General features: G+C 43.3%; 1 protein-coding gene across 1 annotated transcript; it reads right to left on the reverse strand.

Annotated features, from left to right (window-relative positions):
* Positions 1–88: 88 nt before the first annotated feature.
* Positions 89–25,855, reverse strand: invs (inversin). The gene is made up of 19 exons (XM_052066146.1): positions 25,752–25,855; positions 25,351–25,452; positions 17,923–18,022; positions 17,289–17,455; positions 15,552–15,725; positions 13,316–13,483; positions 11,539–11,719; positions 10,749–10,858; positions 9,881–10,052; positions 8,743–8,898; positions 8,504–8,625; positions 7,671–7,778; positions 6,724–6,830; positions 6,415–6,624; positions 5,366–5,574; positions 4,204–4,630; positions 3,290–3,447; positions 1,230–1,313; positions 89–936 (listed from the first exon to the last, which is right to left on the reverse strand). The coding sequence occupies exons 2-19, from the start codon at positions 25,351–25,353 to the stop codon at positions 821–823; spliced, it is 2,772 nt and encodes a 923-aa protein (XP_051922106.1). The 5' UTR covers positions 25,354–25,452; positions 25,752–25,855; the 3' UTR covers positions 89–820.
* Between the last annotated feature and the right edge of the window lie 249 nt (positions 25,856–26,104).

A 26,104-nucleotide genomic window follows, 5' to 3' on the forward strand; every position in this document is an offset into this window, starting at 1 on the left:
TTTCGCCTGCCTCTTGTTTTGCTGGAAATATCGTGTTGTGTGTGTGTAGTTGGGGGTGGCGGGGGAGAAATAAAACATTTACACAGCATGATGTGTCCACTGTTGTTTGTATTTATTATAAGATTAAATCAGACGATGAGTTATGACCCTTCAAGCATCGATCAAAACAATCAGCCAAATATTTGGCCACTGTTTGCCGATCTGTTTTTACCTTTATGTACTTTCCACAATTAAACACATTTTTACATATACACAACTAATTTACAAAAAGCTAGTTTTCAATTCAGAATTCGAGAAAATAGTTTGTTCAGCTCATTTTTTAAGTTAAAAAAAGGGGGCTTCAAAATAATTTGAGTGCAGATTTCAGCAAGAAATATGACATTGAGGATTTGCTTAAGCGAGCATATAAATGCGGTGGCACCTGTGTGCCTGTGTTTTTAATGTAAACCCAAGAATGGACCCGACATATTTTTAGATCGTGTGTGTGTGTGTGTTTCTGCAGGTGGGCTGAGTTCATGAGTGGCTGTTGATAGACTGGCTCATTCTCCGCAACACGAGGAAAGGTTATCTCAGTGTGTGAGTGAGAGTCACGCACGCGCGCGTATGTGTGCATATGTGTTTGTCTCACAATGGATGAAAGGTTATCTTTTACACGCGTCACTTCGGTAGACTTAACCCCCGCCCCGTGAGGTCATGGTTGTGATATCATACGGCTTAATTTTAGAAGCCGACAATGTATGCAGTAATTCCGGGGAGGTAAGGTCTGCCAGCCAACTAAGAAAACAAAAAAAAAAAGTACTTAGGTGGACGCGCGTGTGCGTCACCGCTTTCCTCGATGGCCCCGACCCTGGCTGGAGCTTTGCGGCCTCAGGTGGTAGGAGAACTGCCTGGCTTGATCCACCGCATCAGTCAGGTGCACGTAGTCCAACCCGCTCACTAGACGAGTCACACACATATCAGGCTTTTGTTTGAAATTTCAAGGATTGAATCGACATTTTGTCCTTCAGCTCCTTGTTAGAGAACAACAAATTGTGCAAAAATTGTGCAAAAAATACTGAAACAGTCAATCGTTGGGCATTCAAAAGTCTCGGGGTCAACCTGTAAATGCGGTCCTGCATTTTAGAGTCGTCCTGAAATTTAACTGGAAAGCCCCAAATCCCCTACGGTTTAGTGAGTAGTTCATGCTTACTCTCACCAAAAGTATTCCAAAGGTTAGTTGAGTGACTTACACTGGCTCTGCGTGCGTAAAGGCACATTCAGGAGCAGCTGAGACCCCCGAAATGAAGGATGTCCTCGTACGGCCATGGAGTTTCCTAGAAGGCAAGTAAAAACAACTGTAAAACACAGGTGGGCAAACACAGAGTATTACATGTCGTGTAATACAAGAACCACATCACTTTAGCTTCAACTTTAAGGACTTCACCGTTGTGAATTACTGCTTTACGTTATCAAGAGTACGTACAGTACTGTAATATTTTGTGTATTAATTTTTTACTCTAAAATTGTTTCAAAGAAATGTATCTATTACGAGTCCCCCCCCCCCATCCCTTGAATTATATAATAATTGAAATTTAAGTGCTCTAAATGCGATAAAAACATTGCCTGGACGGCATTTAACCATTTTAAGTACAGCGCTTATGACGGACAGCTTATCAGGTAACGGGTTATTATTATTTGTGCATGAAAGGGTTAAATAGGGGATTTCACTTATTGCAGGCCCGAGGGTTATTGTCCTTTAGTTTCTGCAACACCAAAATGTAATTCTAAAAAAAACAAAATAACTTTGTAATTACCTGGACCGCATGCAAATCTTTAAAGGTGCATATCATAATTGTGTTATCATTCAAACCCTGCTGAGCTGAAATCATATTATTAGAAGCCTGGCAGATATGAAATTACAGGGAGGCTATTTGATAAAGGTGTAACACGATTATGATAGCCAGTGCCAAACCAGTCTAGAGTTGTATGTCAAATGTCCGTTGGATTCTTTGCGGCATGGGCGTGTGTGTGTGTGTGTGTGTGTGTGTGTGTGTGTGTGTGCGTGTGTGTTCAGTGTATCGCTCTACACTGTTGACATTCCCCCTGACAGCTCTGAACTTTTCACGATGCCACGACTGTCAGAGCGACGGCGGAGGAGGGGGGAGAGGTGAGGTGAGAACGGCGGGCAGAGGGGAGGGGGGTGGGGGCGCCACGTCACGATGTTGGGTGAGAACATTGAGATGTGTCCATCTTTCTATCGGTGTGTCCACCAGCATGCTTGAGAGCAGCAAGGTTCCTGCCTGTTCTCCAATCATCACCCGCTCTTGTGTGATGAAGGTCAAGCCTGTCTGAGGGGAGGACGAAAGGTTCTCAACAGACAGCTGGGTCAGTGTGTGGACACAAACGCCGCCCAAGACATTAACACGGGTCATTGTAGTCAATTACAGAGTGTTCCACACCACTATGACAGCCAGACTGGTTTGGATAGCTTCTTGCACAAATTAGGTTCTTGGTACTGATAAAAATGTCTGCCATGAAGGGCCAATTAATTAGTGGAATTTAAGAACTGATGTCTAGCCATTATCAGTGTTTTTTTTCTTTTTGATAATAACCAAAATTACTGGAAATAGAATTAAGGTTAAGCATGTCATATTGTACAGAAAGTATGATGGAATCAGATATATTTTGTCATGCTCGTGTTGCAACCTCAGGAATTCCTGGAAATCTTAACAACTCGTCCGCCACCCACACAAAATGGCTCCGCGACCCTCTTTCGGGTCCTGACCCACCAGTTGAGAATTGCTGATTGAGGTACGTGACATTTAAATAAACAAGAAATTGAGGAAACAAAGCGGTCTCGTATTCCCCCCCGTGACTTCTACATTTGAAAGACCACAGAGATGACTGTTGTTGTCAACTACCGCAAATTTGAATGATTCAAAATCATTGCAAAGCATCTAAAACGAGGCTTCAACTTGGTGAAAAATAAAATAGTTCTCAATCAAATACAACTTTTTCAACTTCGAAAAAAATAGATACTTGGTTGAGCATCTTTCTTATGCCTGAACATTTGAGCCATGAAAATATATCCATTGGATATATGGCTGGACGATATTCCACTAGGTCGTTGGGGGGATTTTCCACGCCTTGACAACGAGGCGCTCTAAAGCAGGATGGATAGTGATCTCAATGCATGTCGCAATTGCACTGCATCATCGCAGGTGCTCAAGATCTCGTATAGTTGGACTCAAACGTGCCAAACCTGCCGCAACCTGCAACCACGATCACAAACATATGATGCAGCTCTTACCATAAATGTTTTGGAGCACCGACGTCTTAGTCGTGGCTGCAGGTTTTGCAAGAGGAGCTCGCATCTCCGTCCGTCTCTTCTCGGTGTGGGCGTGGTTTAAAACACTTAACTCCACCCCCTTGCAGGCCTTGCCTTCACCGCGTCTGCGTGTGAGGAGCCTACAGACAACACGTGCGTTAAATCAAACAACAAAGTCTTTTTTATGGGCAGCACATTCACTCTAGAGACTAAATGGAAACAGAGGGGCTGTGTGATGGCCTTGTGCTGGTAGCTATTAAGGGCATTTGTGGGCCAAGTACGACTTGCAGCCCGTTCCATTCTTTAGAATAAAATACAAAGCCTTTACTGTATGATGCAGATACAACAAAGGTGTGCACACAATTATTTGCTAATTCTAAAAAAACTACTTTTTATATTCAGTTGAATACACGACATAGGCACCATATTTTATGTCCGAACTGATAACATTTTATTTTTTTAAACAAATATTAACTCATTCTGAATTTGATGCCTGTAAAATGTTTTTAAAAAAGCTGAAATATCGGCATGTTCACCATTGTTTTACAACCCCTTTCCTTCTAACAAAACTCAAAGTGTTTGGAATCTGAGAATACTCAATGTTGAAGCTTCATAGGTGGACTTCTTGACCTTCTCAGCTTGATGTACAATTTTAGTTGCTCAACAGTTCAGGGTCTCTGTTGTCGTATTTTGCACTTTATAATGCGGCCACGTATTTTCAATGGGAGGCATGTCTGGACTGCTGGCAGGCATGTGACAGTGTTTGTATTGTAGTGTGTTCCGAATGAGCATCATGTTGGTAACATCTGCCTTTGAGCAAAATGGCTGAACAATGAAAGATTAAAAAAAGAGGTTGCGCATCTTTTGCCCGCGACTCCTACAAATTCGCCACGCACCTTCGCCATGCTCGTTGGATGACCCTGGCCGCTTCGTGCTTCCTCCTGCGCTGCTCTCTGTCGTGTCCTTTTAGGGCGCTTGTGGCGGCGTGATGTTTTCTCAAAGGGCTTCTCGTGTGCAAAGAGGCTCCGGCAAAGTGAGCGGGATCTTTGGCCTTGTGGTGTCTGTTCTTCAGCGAATCAGTCTTTCTCGGCGGTACGGCGGCTGTTTGGTCTGCGTCCAAGACGACTGTGTAAGGGGTGCTTGTGAACAAGGCGGGTCTTTGCTCCTTGACTTTACGTGTGAAGGAGTGTCTGGATGATGCTGAGCTGCTCGGAGAAAGCGGGTCCTTCATCCTGGTAGTCCTGTCGCATGTCATGTGACTTTCAGGGCTCGGAGTGTCAGTTGGATCAGCAGCTTTGCTCCTTGAGGATCTGCTCCGATGGCCTAGTGGAGATAATACTACACGTTGATTTATTATCCAACCAGTCCTCATTAGGTTTGCGGGAGATGAAGGTTATCACAGCTGACTTTTGGGTGAAATACAACCAGGACTGAATGCCGGTCAGGCGCGGGGTGAATATAAAAATAAATCATCATTCACAATCACATTCACATTGACACCATTTTCATTGTTTTTTAAATACTGACAATTATTCCAAACACTCTTCACGTCTTGTTGGACAATTTTGAGGTAACACATTCTTTTGCACCATTCTAAGAGATTGTGGTCACTTGGAGTATAATAGTGACTGCCCCACATTTCCCTATTTTAGTTTTGACCCACTTCTTGTAGACGTTAAGAACAATGAAGAAATTAAATAGTAAAAAAAAACTGCATTTAAAATGATATCACTGGAATCTTCGCACCTCAAAAATCAGCACTCTTTAGGAGATCTCAGAAAAAAGGAATCTCTCCTTATATCACACGCACGCACGCACACACACACACACATACACACACTTATTATTCTTTGAGGCTTTTTAATTCAGAGGCTCTTAAGCGAATGTGGAGGTAATTATTAACAGCTCCAAATAGTCTATTGTTGGCATAAAACCTTCGGCCTTCTGCTAGAAAAAACAAACAACAAAAAAAACAATGTCTCAATAGTCTACCAGAACCGTAGAATTTTATTTGGAATATAATATCACAAAGGAAGGTCTGAATTAACTTCACACTACCTTTGTGTCTCTCCTCTCTGTCCCTCCGTTCAGGTTTAGTTGCTTTCTTTGTCTCCACCACCGAGTCTTTCACGGATAAATCCGCCACTCGGTTCACCAAGGAGAATTTCTCCTGCTCGCTCGTCTCTGAAGACGATTTTCGCTCCTTGGCCGCGGCCACAGAGATTTGCTGCACGGCTTCTCTCCGCCGTATTTCCTCCTCTCGCTTCCTGGACACAAGCAAAAGAAGTGGCGGCAAATGTTGTCAATATTTTGGGCTTAGACTGATGTGATGTGCATTGTTTTCAGAATTGAAATAATTTAAATGTACATCTCAGTTAAACTATGATTCCCAGCCACTGTGTGCCATGGGAAATCTGATTAAAAAATTAGCCATTAAATTAATTCTAATAAAACACGCATTTCATTAAGATCTGATTGTTTAGATTTTTTTGTTTTTTTAATGACTGTAAAACTCTGTGAATCTGTATTTTATATGTATGACTATTCTATAAGGATGTGAAGCACTTTGTGAAAGGATGAATTATTTATTTGAATTAATTTATTTATGAATTAATTATTTATACATTGGTCCATAAATCATGACTTATTTACAACAAAATCAGTATCTTTGTTCAGCTACAGCCGCGTTTATATCGAGACTTCATTCTGATCAAAATCATTCAGATTGAAGATCTCTGGTCAACTGCTCATGTGATGTAGCCTGATGCCAGAATTTACATACTCTACTACATTTAATCTGAACAGCCGATTGTCACGCATGTGACATGCGCAATAGGAATTTTCTGATGTAAAATCTGTGCCTTGGCTCAACAAAGGTTAGGAAACACTCTCGTCGAAAACAAATGTGAGACGTGTGAGTAAATGACAAAGGATCAAAAGGAGCACGTCAGGAGAAAGACGTATGCGTGTGCAAGGTTGACAGAGAGAAAGACAGATACGAGGAAAGTGCGGCAAGAAAGAATGTCAAAGGTGTCCTTGTGATGACCAAACAAACAGGGCTAGACAAGGACAGATGTATAGCTGAGTGTTGTTTGATCGTCTCTCACTTGGCGGCGTCCTTGCGTAGCTGCTCGTGCCTCATGAGGAGCTGCTTCCTCTCCCTGAAAGCCTTGCGGACCGTGTAGCCCTTGTAGATGGCCTGAATGGAGGCGGCGGCTATGTCCTGGATGGCGGCGATGGACAGAGCGCCGTGCTCCAGCATGAACTGGGTCACCTCGCTGTGGCCCCCCAGCAACGCATAGTCCAGCGGCGTGTACCTGCGTGTGAACGCCATTGTCACTCACACGGCCTTTTGAAGGTGTCCTTACCTTTGTGACCGCAACATCTCATCGTCATAATCATCATCAAAGCCTCACCTCTCCTCTGTGTGCTCCATGTGGTTAGGAAAGGCGCTGTAGCCCAGCAGCAACTTCACGGCATCCAGGTAGCCATTGTTGCACGACCAGTGGAGAGCAGTCCGCCCCTGTGGAAACAAGGTCATACCCGTGGCAATTTTTAAATGGAAAATAAAAATGGAGGGGTGCCAACCACTTACTGCAAGTAGGCTGTATCCAGTCCGTGTCTGACAACTACTCTGCGAACTATAAAAACGCAGAGGCACATATCTTACATGCTAAGAAAAATGTCTCAAAAGCAAATAGAAAGGAAGAAATGTGTGAATAATTGACGCAGCCCCTAAGAAAAGCTTGTAATTGCATAGTGATGCCACAAAATGGCATAAAGCACTACATGAAGCTGCTCAACTCACTTGAACGTACAGTGCATATAAAAATTCGACACAGCCCCGTTCAAATATCAGGTTTTCATGGTCTATAAAAATGACCAAGAGAAATCATTTCTCATATTTTTCCATCATGAACGAGAGCTATAATTTGGACAACTCTTTACAAGAGCAGGAGTAAAAATAAACGGACGTAACGTGGCTGCATAAGTGTGGACGCCCTCATAGAACTGGGCACGTGGGTGTATTTGGAAATCAATAAATTTAAACTTGTAATAAATGGGAGTCAAGAGACACTAAAACCCTTTTAAGTGTCCCAGTTTCGCCCCAAATTAAGTTCTGTTGGTCTTGTAGGCTTTCTAGCTGAAGCCTGAAGGTTTTGTACTGAAAGTGCCTGCCCAAAGCATCACCGTGCTTCACCGTAGGGGTGATGAGCATATATTTGAGCCAAACAAAGCTTTTGGAATTTCTGCAAAAAAAAGTCCAACCTTAGTTTCAACAGACCATAACATTTCCCAAACACATGTGGGAGAATAATAACACACTGGATAACAATATGCATGCACGGCAGCTGATTTCTACCTCCTTGTCCTGTATGTTTGGATCAGCATGTTTCTCCATCAGGACAGCCATGCATGTGATGTAGCCACCATAGGCAGCACACTGCAGTGGAGTCCGTTTTGCTTGGTCCTGCCAGACAGATTGGGATCATAAAGCTCTTTGAAAGCTGTAATAACGAGTTTATTTTAAATGATCATTAAAAGGCAAAGTATATAAAAATAATGTTAAAATAATGTTACATACTAACAGTTCTCCATTAAGTACACTTGCACACTCTTAACAACAACAATAGTGGTCACAGGATCAAAGTAAGAAGGCTGCCGCACTATGCTGGTGATCTTATTTTGAAACTACATGAGATGAGACATATGTTATAAATAGCTCTCAGAATGATGCAGCGCAGTAAACCACAAGCACAATAATAAACATAGGGTGCAAGTGCCAATAAAAAGCATAATTATGTTTGTAAAGGCCAGCCTTTTGTTTCAGATTGGATCTCATTACATAGTGTACTTGCAATGAATGCAGCACTTGTACAATGTATACTCTCGCCACAGGTTGCCGGAGGACTGTAGGGAGTAGTAAGACTCTCTCTCTCTCTCTATATATATATTATATATATAATATATAAGAAGATATAAGAATATATATATATATATATATATATTATATATAATATATAAGAATATATATATATATATATATATATATATATATATATATATATATATAGCCTTCTAAGATAGCTAAAACCAACATTAATTTGAAATATAGTCCTAATGTAAAATGCTTCTTGTAAGATAAAACCAGACACTTGGAATTTGTGGTCCACCACGAGGCGCTTCAGAGCTCACCTGTACATTGGGGCTGATTCCATTCTCCATTAAGATCTGGCAGACCTCAGCGTTCCCTCCCAAAGCTGCCCAGTGGAGTGCAGTGTGACCGTCCACGTCCACGAGGTCCACACGTGCGGCGCCTTTATTCAACACAGTAAGCAGCTACATATCTGACACACAACTACAGAGAACATAAATAGCATTGGAACATGGCAAAACAATTTCTTGAAGAGATTGCCGCTACCTTTGACACCCACCTTTGATGAGCGTGAGGATGACGTCCCTCTGTCCCATCTCGCAGGCACGAAACAGCGGCGTGTGCTTCATTACATCCAGAGAGTCCACCATGCCTCCCCTCTCCAACAGCAATTTGACAGTGCTAACATGGCCTGACAGGGAGGCTGCATGTAGCGCTGTTTGGACAATAGCGGCACGAACATTAAGGCAACCGGTCAAATGGACGCCACGCGCCTCACTAAAATGCGGCTGAAGTACACACGCGACGTGCCACAACATTATGACTACTTGGTTAATAAAACGGTCATGGCAAGAGCCTGTATCCAATATTCTGCCTTTCGAATAAAATCCATGCTGAGTTTTGACAGTCATGAATCAACAATTGGTTTATAATTGTGGTTGTATTTTGGAGCGGTGTACAACCGTACATGGCCCGTCTGGGATGCAAGAACTCAATTGATGCTATTCGCTGGGCTGTGCAAAAAAAAGAAGCTGGGAAATGATCAATTTAACAAATGCAAGCAATACAAGGAGATCATCCCCCCCCCAACTCCCACCCATCAACAAATAAACTTTCTCATCCAAAATTCAAGGAAGTGACATGGTTACCAGTCTGCCATGCTGTCCTTCATGCTGTCTAGCTTGCAAGCACATACATAAACAATGATAGCCAGACTGGACATTGATTATACATCCAAGAGGCCCCTTTAGTGTCAGAGCTGTGGTGACGTGTCACGAGTGTGTTCATTCTTTCTTCTTTCTACCCACAATCTTGCTGCTGTAGACTGTAAATTTCCCCAGTGCGGGACAAATAAAGGATATCTTAATGTGTGAGCATGCAACAAGACAGTGCTGACAGTTTTCATGGCAAACAATGGCTAATTTTGCTGACACTATCAGCTTTCCTCTCTGGCTCATCTTCTGGGAAATCGCCTTATGACGAGCCTCGATTTTGAGGAGCGTTGGGACGTTGCGTTAAATATAAATTAAAAAAACTAATGCAATGATTTGCAAATCGTGTTCAACCTACCGGTATATTTGTGAGGATACACTGTATTCTGTTTTTATTTATGTTCAACACAACTTCCCATCTTCATTGGAATTGAGATTGTACAAGCACACATCGCTCGGAGATCATCTCATTTTAGTGGCACTCACCGGTGCCGCCATACTTGTCGGTCATGTTGATGTCAATGTGAGGCGTGTGGGCCAACATGGTGCGGATGACATCATCGCAGCCCTTGCCCGCTGCCCACATGAAGGCCGTCCTGCCCTCCAGGTCAGGCTCATCTTTCACTGATGGGTGAGAAAGAAACACACCTACTGTCTCCTATTGACACACACACGCACACACAAAGAAAAAAAAAGAACAAAGGTTGTGCAGTGATTTATAGGAAAGAGTTTTCAATTAGAAGATCACAACTTCATGGATTGGATGGCGATGATGAAAGATGATTGTATCATACCATTTCCACTTAGGAGGGGGAAAGCCTCACCGAAACTCAAATGGCAAAAAGAGAGCACACATTCCACTAAAAGAAGTGACCAAGTGATTGAGTACCACATTGGCACAATAGAATCACCATTCTGCGATACCGGGGCTTAGTCTGTGAATTGAAACCTGAATTCTTCCTCTCAGCATTTTTACCCAGATTGGCACTTAAATGTTTGGATTTTCATGGATTTTCCTGCTTTGCACATGTGCTACCTTTCTGCGCAATGTTCACAGAAATGTGTTAAGTGTGTTTTCAGATCCACGGCTGTTACAAAATCGTGCATTTCTAAAGTTGCTGAAAGAAAACACTTGAGCTCGAAAACAAATTTGCACACAGTCTTACACCCAACCTCGCGCCCCTCACACACACATACACACACATACACATACAACTCAGGTCAATTGAATTTCAGGGAAAACATTTTGATCAGGACCAAAATAAAGCCATACAGACAAGTCCTATACTGTAATCCCTTTTAATTTAAAAAATATTTTATTCATGAATTGGTTTGTTGTGCACGCGCGACTCACAGCATTGTTGCTCTGTGCTCCGTAATGCAAAGGTGTCGCTCCTTGGCTGTCGGAGGGAATAGTGCCTGACGTGTTCCTCTCCAGCAGCAGGTGGACAATTCTGGCATGGCCTGTGAACACATGTTAAACTCCAGAAAATGCAGAGTCACGTACCTCGTGCTCAACTTCCACTTCACACTATTTATTTTACTACGACTAGCAGGGAACCTCGCCGTGTCTTATGGTATATAATTGAATTTCCCACAAAATGTATGCATGGCATGATATTTGAAAGGAGGGTCTTGAGACATCAGCTGCAAAATGTGACATAAGCAAACCAACTGTTGTGTAACAAATAACATTTTTGTTATGCAACTGGTTCGAGGGGTTGTGTGTGTTTTTGCACTGATCAGCTAGGATCGACTCCAGCTCCCTGCCCCTACCAGGAGTAGTAGAGAAAATGAATGGATGGATGACGTTACATGAACTGTCATCATACAGTATATATATATTTTTGAGATCGACATTTTCTTGACATCCGCAAAAGCTGCTATTTTATCTGGTGTTTACTTTCATACATTTTATACAGTAGCCTTGCTTTAGTTGATGGCTTTAATTTCTATTTCATACATAATCACAGACAATCATTGTGACCTAAAAACCCCAAAAGCAAAAACGATGGCTCGTAAATGACATTTTGCTTTTTAAGTGGTACGTCACACCAAATTAAACTGGCAAGCCACAATGATGGAAGGACAAGAAAAGGCAGTCGAAATCCGTAAGGAGTTGTGTGAGATGTGCATCAGTTTACCGAGCAGGGCGGCCCAATGGAGCGGTGTCCTGAAGAGATTGTCGTAAGCGGTCACATTGCAGCCCTGGTAGGACGTCAGCACCTCGACCACTGCCTCGTTACCGTCGGCGACAGCAAAGTGCAAGGGTGTCCGACCTTCGTAGTCCTGCCAGTTCAGCAGGGACTCCGTGGGAGCCGCTTCCTGCACACGCGCAAGACATCGATGTGTAGATTTAAACGAACCAATTTATTCATAGTGGGCAAGCAGGGTTGATTAATACGGGCCTTTGAAAGATACAGTTTTAACCTTTTTTTTTTCCTCGGCGTGTTCCATAACACTTTCACAAAGGGAATAACTGAAAATTCTTCCAATTTACCTCGATTTCAGAGCAAGCCACCAGAAACTTTGGGATGGCTTTTCCAAAGCACTGTCCTCAAAGTCAGCGGACAGGATAGACACCCAGTACGTTCTAGAAGTTTATTAATGGCTACAACAGGCCTGGAAATCAAGGACGCCCAAAGCAGTGGTTTTTATCTGATGGTTCAAGACACGAGAGCGGGTCGAGGATTTATTATGAAGAGGTAGTTAAAAAGTTGCCTCACTATACGACTATCTAGGCGGATAATATTTTATGGTTGAGAATGGTATGTAATTAACTGCAGTCGTTTCTGGAGGGGAATAATATAGAGAAGAGATTGTCACGCGGCTCGAGAAGGCATGCTCAGTTAGTGGCCTACAAGTGTTATCCATACAAATATGTGCTGTAAGTATGACTTTACTCCGTCAGCCTTGGTTAGTGATGGAGTATGACACATTCAGACTCGAGAACCCATTTGGGTTTTGTTGCCATCATGGGAGATGAACTCCATCCTACACTGTGGACCCCGTATACCATAAAATCTTGAACATGCATCCAAGCTTAGATGCTCTCTTTCCATTTAGAAAATAACATTATTGTGACTGAAATGTATTACCTGGGGTGCAATGAGACATTTACTAGTATGCCTCTCTACTTGACCGACTTCCCACATGGTAAAGAACTTTTCACAGTACCAAGAAATAGGGAAAATATTATGGCCGTATTTTGGGCAGTTGTGAGATTTATTTGTACTGTATTTAGTCCTGTATATGCATAATAATCTTGAATCTCTAAATCATGTACTCTGAAAGGCACTATAATCATGTAAGCAGCTATGTTCCAACAATAAGTTTTGTTTATCGTTCCTAAAAATGAGTGGGTTCCTTGTTTCTTGATGAAAGTGAGTCGCGGCTTAGCGACACCAGGAAAATGTAGGTTCTAAGGGACATATCAACAAATATTGAAGGGAGCATATTTATAGGCGGCTCGGTGGGCGAGTGGTTAGCGCGTCGACCTCACAGTGCGGAGGTACCGGGTTCAATTCCGGCTCTAGCCTCCCTCTGTGGAGTTTGCATGTTCTGCCCGTGCCTACGTGGTTTTTCTCGAGGTACTCCGTGTTCCTCTCGCATTCCAAAAACATGCATGGCAGGTTAATGAAACACTAAATTGTCCCGAGGTGTCAGTGTAAGCACAGATGGTCGTTTGTCTCTGTTTGCCCTGCCATTGGCTGGCAACTGGTTCAGGAGTGCCTACTGCCCGAAGACGGCCATTCAGAAAACGGTGGTGGTGGCGTATTTCTATCGCGCGGCCTAATGCGCATGCAATTTTGACCATGTCTTTGGCGGAGAACCCCGCCCCCCCACAATACATCTATACCATTGCACTTAATTCTGCATTCCTTATTGGTAAGACAGCGCAACTTTATGCGTGATGTGTACCAGGATACAGCGGACAGTTTGCGTGGCCCTGGCTTCCTGGCTGTGCGCGGCCCAGTGCAGGGGGATCTTGCCCTCGCTGTCAGGGATGCCGATGTTGGAGTCGTGCTTGATGAGGAGGCGGACGTGCTCCGGCCGGTTATAAAACGCTGACCAGTGCAGGGCAGTTTGCTGTGAAGACAGACAAGCAGGACAGATGAAAAAGAAGAGAAAGCTAGGGCGACTTGTAGAACAATGAGAGCCGTTGTTGACTAGAGGCTTTGAGCTTCTTCTATTACGCAAATGAAAGGGCTGAGAAGCAACCCAGATAACGCCTAAATGGAAGCTACTGGCTGTCATCTGATATGATGATGCATATTGGAACATTACAAAACTAACTACTGATGTCACACCTCGGCGTCATAACACAAGGGAGTCTCTGTCCTTGTGGCCACAGATACTTAAGCTTCACTGCGACACGAGCGCGGATGACCTCAAACTCTTCAATGAATTCCATTCGTTACGCAGCTGGATGTTTTTTTTCGGACAGACCATGGAAGGGCTCTCAGCGTGTGTTTTAAGTACACACAAATTAGGAAACTGGCCTGAAAGTCTCCTGGAAAAAAGATGAGCTCAAGTTGTAAGGTTGAAACACTAGTTTTCATGACAGATCAGCATTACAAGATATCGACTACGGGTTTTAGTTTTTTGGTGCCTTCAAGTGTACGTTTTTGTGACGCAGCGACAAGGCGAATAAGTGGAAAAATGTGATGACAGCCAATAGTCCTGTTAAATAATTATGACCGTGAGTGCGTGACTGTATATTGAAACCTCATAAGTCATGACTTCTGTCGCTTTATTGGTTGTTTTACCTCAGGCGAAAGACTGATTTTTCACAGATCATATTTATCATGTATGGGTGTCAAGTCCCGATGACTGTTTTGATAAATACGAAAAAATACAAACTGCCCTTTTCATGATCATCACTTGTGCCGGAACGATATCTTTTGAAATTGATTTTGATGTACACTGCCGTCGAAAAGTTGAGATATGTATGCTTTAAAATGTTCTTAATTTAATGGGATTTTCTCCATTATTTCCTTTCTTCCCTCAAAGTTGCTTTTTATTCTTGCAACTTTTTGCCTTTCTTCCTCTGTTCATACACCCCCCTCCCTCCCCCCTGACCTCTTTCCAGCCTTCCTTCCCCTCAGACCTGCTTTTTCCCCTCATATTTTTTTCTTTCCTGACCTCCTTTCTTCCTTCCCCCCCTCAGACCTGCTTTTTATTGATGCATCTCTACATACCTTTGCTTAAACCCACTTTTTTCAGTCACACCTTGAATTCAAGCATGCTAACATCGGGCACAACATCAATCGTGACGACATAACTGGAGCAGTGTTTTAGTCTTCATGATATTGCTAAGACACAACCCATTCTACAGATGAGTGGCGCAGCGACTGCAAGTCATGCTAGTTTTAAAAGCCTGCTATTAGTATATAATGTTTTAGGAAGATTCTGATTTGGACTAGAAAGTCATAGTAGCCCTATCCTGGCCATGTTATTAAGACGTTATTTTTAAGATTTTGTTACTTATAAAATATTCCATGGCTTAGCATCTTCCTATCTTGCTGACTTAGCAGTATTAGTGCCTTATTTCCCACACTAAGCCTTATGCTCACAACATCCTGATCTTTTAGTTACTACGAGAGCTTAAAAAAAAAGTCAGGAGGTTCTTCCGGATCCTCAATTCGAGCGGCAGTATTCTAGAATGGTCTACCTGTAGAAATGAGACCTGCTACTACTGTAGAAATATTTAAAATCTCATCTCATGAGTTATTTCTACACTCATTTCGTTTGTACCATTCGTCCCGCCTCAGACGCTGGGCACCTGGATTTGGCGCTGTTTTACTGCCACTTCTCCTTCCTCCTTCCCCACCCCTGAGTGAAATGAAGCGGTTGCTGTAAGGATTCAGTTTTGACCAACTGGGACTTGAATAGGACCACTTCTTGGAGGATTCTGGATCGAGAAAGCTGGACAGTTTCTGAGGAGAACCACTTCTCTGGGGGTGTTTGTCAACCTGTGGCGCTTCATTTTGTTTAACGGACTCGAATGCCCTTTATGCTAATGCTGCACAACATCATATCATCTGATAAATGCTGACAACTCTGCATCCATTGGAGACTGGTCATTCTGGAAGGGGGACCCGTCAATCCCTTCTCAATGGTACTTCCTTTTTTTTTCTTTTGTCCCTGACTGTACCTTGTTCTTGTCCTGTGTGTCGACCTCCCCTGGGCCAATGTGTTTAAGCAGCAATGCGAGGGCTTTTGGAGAAGGGTGTCGTGTGGCAAGGTGCAGCGGGGTCATCTCTTCCAAATCTTTCTGGAGCCAGTTGGCGTGTCGAGACAGCAGCAGCTTGAGGAAACGAACATTTCCCTGCAAGGCAAAAATAAATGAATAAATAAATAACCCAACAACTCTGATTTAGGCAATATTCTCCACATGATATCACAGTGTTCTCATTAGCAGTAGTGGTGAACCAACACTGGTGACATGCACACCCGGGCCAAATCACAAGCTTGTGGTCTTCATGGTGTCTTGTTCAATTCAGGGGGTCATCCATCTTCGTTCTCTCTCATTTTGGTGCGCGTGATAAGCTGTTAGACAGTTAACACCAAACCTGCCCCCCCCACCCCCCTGTCATCATTACCATCATCATCCTCTGTTTGGATGGTATTCAGCCAGGGCCTCCTGAGTCATGTACTACCTAACAGCTCTCACGGGACCCCGGGTCGTGTGCCTACGTGGCCCTCCGTGTGTGAGTGTGTTTTGTATATTTACCATGATGCCGGCTCAAAGCCACAGCCTGACGGATCTATCTTGTGTGTGAGCATGCATCTCGACCAAGAGAGTGTGTGTCTATGCACTCCTGTCCTCCCTATTCTCAGTCCAATTAGATCCGTAATCCCTGGCCTCTCTGCCTGTCTCTGCCAATTATTGATCCTGTGTCAAAGAGACAGGGCTCCCCATCACGATCATGCCCGCGTGCACACGCGCACACCAATACTATGTACTATGTCTCCTGCTACAGCTTTCCTCAACAAAATCATGATGACAAAGCACCGAAAATATGACCAAATAAAGATAATACTGTGTGGAAATATGACGTCGAACAAACGTTCCCAGAATTCTCTATTCTGTCACACCGTACACATGAGAACAACTAAAAGGTAAACATCTAAACTTCCTTTTGTAGTATTTCTAATACTTAGTCTTATTATGAAAAAAACTATCTATCTATCTATCTATCTATCTATATATATATTGGAATTACAATTCTCATTCAAAATACCTTTCTGGCTTCACTTTGTTTCAACATCAGAAAATTATTCTTATTAAAGGTGTGACAGAGTGGTTGAATCATTCTGAAAAAAAAAAAGATATTGAAAATTATGTATTACTTTTCTTTCACTGTATTTAATGAGAACCTTTTTTGAGAGTATTATCATTGCAGTTTATTCACTGGTTGGTTTCTACTGCCTTGACGTGAGACTTGCTGCATTTATTTCGACTTAATTGTCCAAAGATGCGTCATAGCCTTTTTATTATTATTATTCCCGTAAAAGTATGTTTTCAAGGTTGTTCCCATTTATTTTTTCAATAATTTGTCCCGGTACCCCTGCGGTCGTACATAGAGTCACTAGGGGGCAGTGGTCTCCCTCTTTCCAACGAACCCCAACCTGGTCGATTGAGTTGCTCACTTGCAAAGCTATTATTGTTCTTTTTTTATGACGAATTGTATTGGATAAACTTTGTCAGTTGCACTCAATACAAGCTCAAAACATGCCTCACGTGCAAACAACCAGCATTTGACCAACCTTGCCGCCTTTGGCAAGGAGGTGAATCATCCTTAACCTGTCGACTGCGACGCCAGTGCGTGTGCGTGCGTGCGTGTGTGTGTCTAAGAGTGTGCGTGTGGGGGGTCAGCGTAGGCCGTGCCTTCTGTGCAGCGAGGTGCAGAGCCGTGCGTTGGCTGTGGTCGGTCTTGTTGACTGAGGCTCCGGCCTTTAGCAGAATTTCTGCACAGTCTAGGCGATCAGCCAGCACGCAGTACATGAGAGGGGTGCGGCCAAATTGATCCTCACGGTCCCGGAGGACTGGCTCTGCTATACGCACAAATACACAGATACACAAATGAATGGATTATGCTACCCGGGGGCCTTGAATGCACGTATTCGCTCATATACTACTTCACTGTGACTCACTTGTGTGCGAATTTCATATTTGAACACAAGGTATCATTGACCACTTTATTGAAGCAAGGATCTACTGTGTGTGTGTGTGTGTGTGTGGCTTTTTTTTGCTGCAAAAAGCCTCATCCTGTAGTTGCTACTTGGGTGTTTTGCTTAGGCTTACCTTGCCCTCTGACCTTTCTGCACAAAATTTCCTTGCAGAAATCAATAAAGCAGTGCGGTATTACATACTGATGCGAAAATACTCTTGTCTGTGTCGGTAGGGAAAAACTCCTTTTTGAGTAAGTTTTTGTCCAATCGTTGGAATTTTTTTTTCTCCAAGAGCTGGACTTTTGGCCTCCTCACAGTTATGCACCTTGAGCGAGTTCTATATGGTTTACCTGTGATGAGTTTGTGCAGCGTATTCCTGTCGCCATTGACAGCGGCGGCGTGAACCTGCGAGCCCAGAGGGGCGGCGCACGGTCCAGAGGGCGCTGCGGCCTGTAACACAAACACACATAAGCTCGCAAATCAACCCGCGGCCATTTCCTGTGCATATACAATAGCTTGTTTATCAACCATTGACCAATGTAGAGGGCATCTTCTCAGGCATGATGTACAGTAGCTCTTAGCATGAAACCAGGTTTTAATTTCACCATTCTGATCATCAGCACCACCAAAATGAATAAAAACAGATGATCTTGTTGTTAACTACTAAAAGCTAAAAACAACTCAGTCATGTAGAGGTGATACCTCATGCATCACAGAAATTCTTCCCAAAAAAGTTCCTTGTAATCTTTTAGGGTGAACGAGAGACCCCGTACTTTTTGGGCTTTCGAGGTTCGCCCCTCATTTTATTTTGTTTGCATCATGCTCTGTGGATAGACAATGAGTTGTCGGTTTCTTGTTTTGGTTTTCCAATATTGTACAGGCCAAATGTAAAATATATAAGCATTTGATTGGCACATATACCGTAAGTGGCCATGGAATTTGTCGAATTTACCAAACGACGTCTCTGTATATAAGAACAGCAGAAATTCTCACTCGTCTCGTATGCCTCCTTCAGTAAGGTAGAACACAGTCAGCCTCACCTTTTATATGCAGTTTCCTGTGATCGGCAAAACTAAATATAAAAACTGGGAGATTTTTAAACTATATGCTCATCAATTCCCTCTTCATGCCCCCTTCAAATTGTTGATGTCCCTTTGTCAATGACAACAATTTTGACGAAACCAATCATTTTTGGATTAAAAATAAAAAGGTAAAGCACAGACCCGAACTCTGAAATGGAAAAGAATTGCATTTATTAATTGTTTCTTTCGTTTTTATTCTTTCACCTAACTGCTCTGACTACACACCCCTGGTTTAAATGAATAATAGCAAATAAAGGGTCTTCCCAATGTGTAAAAATGATCATTCAATCCACACGAACACCTGACATTCCATTGGCTGTCAAGCCCAAAATGAAGACATTTTGATAAACGTATTGGCAAGCTGATGTCTTCTGACAGAGTCCACATGTGTGTGTGTGTGTGTGCTCTCGCTGAGGGGGTTAAATCTCTTCCTGGCCCCACTTAACAAGAGCCCAGTGAAAGCTGCGTAATCTGTAGACAGGAAGCATCTGGGGATAAGGGGTGGGTGGGTGTATGGAGGCGTGATCCCTGTGTGAGCGTGTAAGAGGGGGGTCTCTCCTCATGTCTTATTAATGTCTCATTAATACTGCAACATGCTCCACTCTGTGTGTGTGTGTGTGTGTGTGTGTGTGTGTGTGTGTGTGTGTGTGTGTGTGTGTGTGTGGTGTGTGTGTGCGTGTGGTGTGTGTGTGTGTGTGTGTGTGTGGAGAGATATGGGACAAAGCCTGGGGGGTACAACGCAGAAATCAATCATTGCCCCTAAACACATAAAAGCCAGCGGCACTAACCAATTCCATCCCATGGCAAAATCTGAGAGACATTTTCATCATCTAAATACTTTCGGAACTTTTGGCAGAAAAATGCGGGGTTCTGAAGAAAGCACAGGAGAAGAATCAAACGTCCTCCAGGCTTCTCGTCTCACCCTCCAGCCTTGCTACCATCTCGTAAAGAGAGTTCCTGCAGACGGTGCGTGCGGCACAGCAATTACCCATCATACCACCTGCTTTGTCACGCTCAACCCCAGCAGCCCATTACAACCTTGAATGAAAAGTAAATCAATTTGTGTGCTTGGCACATGTGCTGTGTCACGAGAAGGTTTTTTTTGTCCTGAGAATTGTTTTTATTTACCAGGGTTTTACTGAAATCCACCACAAACATCTAAATCGATCGCTAAGTGACAGGGATTTGTCAGCAAAGCACATTCTAATGTCAAACATGTGCGCAAATATCCCTAAAAATACAATTGTAAGCCTCCACTTCCAAAAGAAGGAAAAAAATCTGTTTAGCTAACCAGAAATAAGAGTAAAATGGTGATAGAGCACCACAATATATCCCAGCGGGCATCCCACAATTTTTAGAAGATTGTTTTAGATGTAGAAGGTAGGCTCAAAAGTAGGTGTAAACTTTTAACTTGCTAATATCTTTGGACAGATGGAAAACACTTTCCAAGTGCATGTGACCGATACGTTATCAATATTGGGTTTTTTTGGGCCTATGGGGTACTTATCATTGTCCCCTATGAACTCTGCATCACGAAATTAAATCACTCAACTTTGATGTTGCTGTATCTGCTAGAAGGCTAGACGAGTATTGTAGCCCTATCTTGATATTTTTAACAAGACCAAAATTAATTAGAAAAAAAAGAAACTGTGGTCCAGTGGTTAGCACGTCCATCTCACAAACACGCAGAGGTCATGGGTTCAGTTCCAGCTCCGGCCCCCCTCTGTGGAATTTGCATCCTCCCTCGGCCTGCGTGGGTTTTCTCCGGGTACTCGGGTTTCCTCCCATATTCCAAAAACATGCATGGCAGGCTAATTGAACACTCTAAATTGTCCCTAGGTGTGAGTGTGAGCGTAGATGGTTGTTTGTCTCCGTGTACCCTGCGATTGGCTGGTTCAGGGTGTCCCCCGCCTACAGCCCGAAGACGGCTAGGATAGGCTCCAGCACTCTCCGCGACCCTTGTGACGATGAAGCGGATTAGAAAATGGATGGATGGAAAATAAGCACTGTACGTTTCTTGAAATTAAGTCAACTCATGCTTCTGATATCAAAGTGATGTTTTTCCCCCCACTATGACAAGAGCTCATTAAAACTTACTTTGGACTTTTCTTGATTTATTTTGATATTTCCTCCTCTCTCTGAGTCAATAATAACATCCCCAGCTGCTACTATCAACACATGAATTGATTTATGAATAATCTTAAATGCGAGAGGGCATTAAAAGAAAATCTGAATTTCAGCTGCCAGAGACTACACTCATCAATAAAGTGAATTGATATGAGGGACATTCAGACCAGTGAGAGGAGTCAATTAGAGTTTCATGAGGAACCAAGTGTTTGGAAACACCTAAATCCATCCATCTATACATCCGTTTTCGAAACCACTTTTCCTCACAAGAGTGGTGGGCGTGCTGGAACCTATCCCAGCTGTCTTCGAGCAGCATGGGGGGGGGGGGGCACCCTGAATTGGTTGCCAGCCAATCGCAGGCCACACATAAAGGAACAACCATTCGCGCTCACACTCACACCCAAGGACAATTTAGAGTGTTGCATTAACCTGCCATGAATGTTTTTTGGAACATGGGAGAAAACCGGAGTGCTCGGAGAAAACTCACGTAGACATGTGGAGAACATGCAAACTCCACACAGGAAGGCCAGAGCCGGAATCTGTGAGGCCGACATGGTAACCAGTCGAACACTGTGCAGCCCGGAAACACCTACAGTGAATCCAAATTTGTCTAAAAAGGCTTTTGAGATGGCGCGTCTGGAATCAGACAAAGGAGGGTGTAAAAACAACGGCCGGGTCCTGTTGAGAGCTTTGCAGCGGACTCATTTTCCCCATTCACACGCGTTCCTCAGGGAGCACTTCACTTGTTAATATGAAGACAATAACTCAGAGTAAAGCATTGATCAGGGGCAGAGTGCTGGGCCGAGTGATTGTTTATCTGTAAGAGTATTGATTCATGCTGATGCTGACATTATTTATTCTTTATTCATAGTCCCACTTGTATAAATACAACAAGTTTAACAAAGAATCTACACTTTGTTGAAGCCTTTTAACTACTCAACAGGAGTGCCAGACACACACACACACGCACACATGTGTCTATTTTAGTCTATATGTTAGTCTCACTGTTGTTTGGGCTTTGTGAAGAAGTCTGGTTTTGATAGAGGACAAAACTAAGGCATGCTGGGTAAGCAGTGGGAAAACGGCACAGAAGCCTGTGGCCTTTCGCTCTATTATAGGTAACACACACGCGCACACTTTTATATCAGCCTATTTTCTGACAGTTTAGAGCCTAAGTCAACACGAGGCTCTTAAAGGTGCCTATACCACCTACATGACTCTCTTGGGGGTGGGGGTGTAAATGTGTATCTCTGAGAGCACAGCGAAACCGCAGGGATCCGTCCCTGCATTTTGACTGACAGGTAAAGAGGTGGGAGATTGAAGAATATCAGCCCACAGGGACGCCCGATACGCAAAGCCCTATTTCTGGGGGATGTCCTCGATCCCCAAAGACCAATGAGCCGACTCCCTCGGCTGGGGGCCGGGCACATGAGCACAGCGGGGCCAATCAGCAGGGCGCTGGCAGGCTGAGTGCCATATATGTCTGCTAATTTACATCATTACCACAATGCATCCTGACAAATGAGCCCCCGGGGTGTGAGCCAATCACCTGGGAGGGTAATGCAATTAGGCGGGACCGCAGCTGTCAGTCAAACAGCCACAGGCAGGGGGTCAGGTAGTGATGCCTGTGGCCAGGACAACCCTGCCTATTGCATTGTCGTTTAAATATATGCAGATCTAGAGCAGTGGAAGCAGACATGTGGGGCAGGACAAGGGGGGGGGGGGGGGGCGTGCGTGAAGGGATGCTGCAGAGGAAGAAGACCTCAGGAGACTCCTCAAGGTACACAAAGATTGACTTGTGTCCTCTGAGGCACTGAGTGTGTGTGTGTGTGTGTGTGTGTGTGTGTGTGTGTGTGTGTGTGTGTGTGTGTGTGTGTGTGTGTGTGTGTGTGTGTGTGTGTGTCTGTTTACACGTGTTTTCGCCCACTGAGGCACACTGTTGTTTTTGCTTCGAGCTACATGCGAGGAACAATACTTACTTGACAGGAACTCTGGTAGAGCAAAGAGCTCCACCAAAGCAGAACTGTTAATAAAAGGGGAACACTTGTGCAGCATCTGCATTGTCCATCTGTTTGTTAGTTCGTAGGCAACTTCCTTTCCTGTCTCAGGGTGATGTACGATGCTACAGACATAAGGGCATTTTGTGAACGGGCCTTTTAAATTGTTACATGACTAAGTGATGACGAATTGTTGAGAATCCATTTATAGTCTTGGCCCTTGGTTTGAAACTTTGCTTAAAATATAACCTCAAACTGTATTTTCCGATTTATCAAAATGCTCTCCATTCATGACAAAGTTGTAGGACAGGTGATAGAGTCAGTGGGTGGCCAAAGCAAACTGGACTGGACCATTTGAATTTCCACAAATCTATGAATGCTTCAATGTTTCTCAAGCTGCGGGCCCAGGGGCCATCCGTGGCCCGCAGGTTGAGATTTTTGCGGTCACCTCTTGGCATCAAAGTTAAATGTTAATGTGGCCCATCGTTTTTACCATCGCTCATACATACCATAATAGCTCAGACTCATGTCAGCTTTAGGGGGAAACATTATTCCAAAGTGACAACAAGCAGAAAGAAAAGATATCCTGTGACCCATTTTTTTAAGGTAGTACTGTACTCGGATGTAAAAAGTTTGACACCCGCTGACACTCAGTAACAGGGAGCGTGTCCTGCCGCAACAGCAAAAAAACGGTGAATAATTGACACCCGACTCCCAAATTTTTATGTTTGCCTATATTCTTCATTTAAATGGCAAATATATACCACAAACTATAATCCAAAAACAGGCAAATATCACTTCATATAAACTAATCTCACAACATTAATGTTAAAATAAATGGCTTAGAGATGATTAGTTTTTTCATTAAAATAGAGAGTGTGTGTACAAGGAAAAACGTAAGTGAAAAGTGAACCACCAGTACTTGGGGTTTCACTGTGTCTGTGTAGTATTTGTGTTAATTAACTGTCAAAACAAACTGTGATCAAAACAATAACTTTTGCTCTTGTGCTCCCGGAGAGGGCAAAACTAAAGAGGAACTAAAAACTCATGCAGACACGCTTTGCATTTGAGTGACACTCGCATTCGTCTTATTGGTAATCAAGTTGATCTCGGGTCTCAATAGGTGCTGTGATATCATACCGAAGCTTTCCACAGAGTCGATAAGACTTCTGCCCGGCATGTTGTTGATGTTTGTGTTGTTTTTGCAGGTCAATACTGCTGTGAGTGGCAGCCTGTCAAGTGGTGTTAATCAAAGCCTCAGACCATGAACTAATTTGCCAGTAACATTATGCTTTTAGCTTCCCAGCAAACATTATTCAATAAAACGAAAAGCAAATGATGTGTACAAAAGTGAGCCGCAGAGGTCCTCGTGGCGTCTGTGTGTTTCAGATGCTGTTTGACTCACTTGGAGTGTAGGGGGGAGCTGTGTGTTTTGTGTCCTCACGTTATATCACTAATGAGCAGCCCTCGGGAGAGATGGGAGAGGGACGGCGTGGCAGACAGAAAAAGACAGATGAAGAAAGAAAAATGGAAGGGAGACCGAGATCAGCTTGGGGACTTTTTCCTCTTCGCCCTTGCATTCCCTCTCCCCCACACCTCAGAGTCTAATTGGACTAAAACTGTGATCTAATTAAATGTCCAATTAAAGTGCAGAGAGCAACGTGCCCACCGGCGGATCACAGTAGAGGGACATAATCAGCTGGAAAAACAAACAAAAAAATCAATGCGAAATGGGAAAACATGTTAAAAACAGGGAAAAAAAGGAGCAGAGAAGAATTGTGAGGGTGTTTAAAATGAGTATATTGACTAAACATATTGGGATAAGGCAGAAGATTACCAGTATTATCCAGGCATTACAAATATTTTTTGCCTACCCTTAATATAAGAATGACTGAGTGGCAGTTTTTAATGGAGCCACACAAATTCCTAAATGACAAAGGGAACGTCTTCAGTGACTGAAGACTAATGGACTAATTTCAGGAAGATGTCAGATTTAAATAACTAACACCTTTTGGCCTTGCATCACATTTCGACACTACTTTTATATATATAAAGGGAAAGTCAAGTCAACATTTTATTGACAATAATATGTTGGTACTGCCAGGTAATTTGGGCGATGTATACACAGTATATACTTCCCCCCCACTCCCAAAAGACAAAAATAAATGAAAACCGCATCAAATGAAACACAAACAATTAGGGGGGGAAAGTGTCATTGGAATGTCAATCGTTCCCATTTCATACCACTGAGAGTCAGCGAGCATGAGATAACTCTTCCAATTTCTCCATCTGTGAGTTGCTCACACACTGTGAACCCCCTGCGGACAGCTTGAGCCCATCAAATATTAATGTAGGGATTCAATTCAACATTCTAGTTAATCTCCTTAACAATTAGGCTGTAACGGGTCACATAATTAGGGTTTGTCATAGTCTCAATTGACCTCGTCTCTTGGGAGAAAAACACAATCTGGCTACAAAGGGGGTTAATCCCATAACTCAACCCAGCACCATTTTTGCAGTTGTAAACTCCCAAAACAGGGACACTGTTGCTCACTTTGTGTCAGATTCTTACCATAGTTACATTGAAAGGGGCACTCAGCAGATGTTTCCCAGTTCAGTGCATCATTATTGGGTGTGAATCCATGTCCCCTACCTGTCCTGATCCCTCATCCTGCTGGGAAGCGAGAAAGAGGATCAATCACATACTGAGACAAGCCCACCTGCTCACATAATGAACTGCCAGAATGACAGTGCTACTGTGTGAGATTGTTTTTTGAGAGCCATACCAAAGTTATGATGAGTAATGTGATGCAAACATCTAAAACAAGTCTTGTGAGATGTTTTATTTATTTTAATTACAGTAGAGTAGATGACGAGTTGCATCAAATCCTCCTGCATGCGTGTTGTCAGAATGCGGAAGGATGCTCTAGTACCCGGAGACAACCGACGAAAAGAAGGGGAAAAGATACATACCATCTCCACGCAGGAAGGTCAGAGTTGAAATTCAAACCCCAAACTTAATACATTTGAGGTGGAGGTGCGATCTAATTGGTCTCCGTGCTAGCACCTTGGAAATACTGTAAACACACAAATTGGAACAGACACGTTCACCTTTTGCAAGTTCATGGTGTTCCACTGAAAGTGTCTTAACTCAATAACTCAATAACGTCAAGTTTGTTTTGGAGCGTACTTTGACAAGAATCAGGCCAGGTAAGGCTTGTGTCAAGTAGTGGGCATGTTCATGCTGAGGATCACAAAATGACCTCGAATGTGTCGGTGAAAACAAGAAAAAAAATGACAAATCCGAGTTCACCAGAAAGGGCACG

The sequence above is a fragment of the Hippocampus zosterae genome, chromosome 5, assembly GCF_025434085.1.
Source record: "Hippocampus zosterae strain Florida chromosome 5, ASM2543408v3, whole genome shotgun sequence".
NCBI lineage: Eukaryota > Metazoa > Chordata > Actinopteri > Syngnathiformes > Syngnathidae > Hippocampus > Hippocampus zosterae.

Excerpts from the sequence above, each read along its gene's own strand:
- invs (XM_052066146.1), bottom strand. Across the intron at positions 8,626-8,742 it reads CATCCTCACGCTCATCAAAG|GCGCCGCACGTGTGGACCTC; the intron begins GTGGGTGTCAAA and ends TGTTGAATAAAG. Across the intron at positions 7,779-8,503 it reads GAATCAGCCCCAATGTACAG|GACCAAGCAAAACGGACTCC; the intron begins GTGAGCTCTGAA and ends TCTGTCTGGCAG.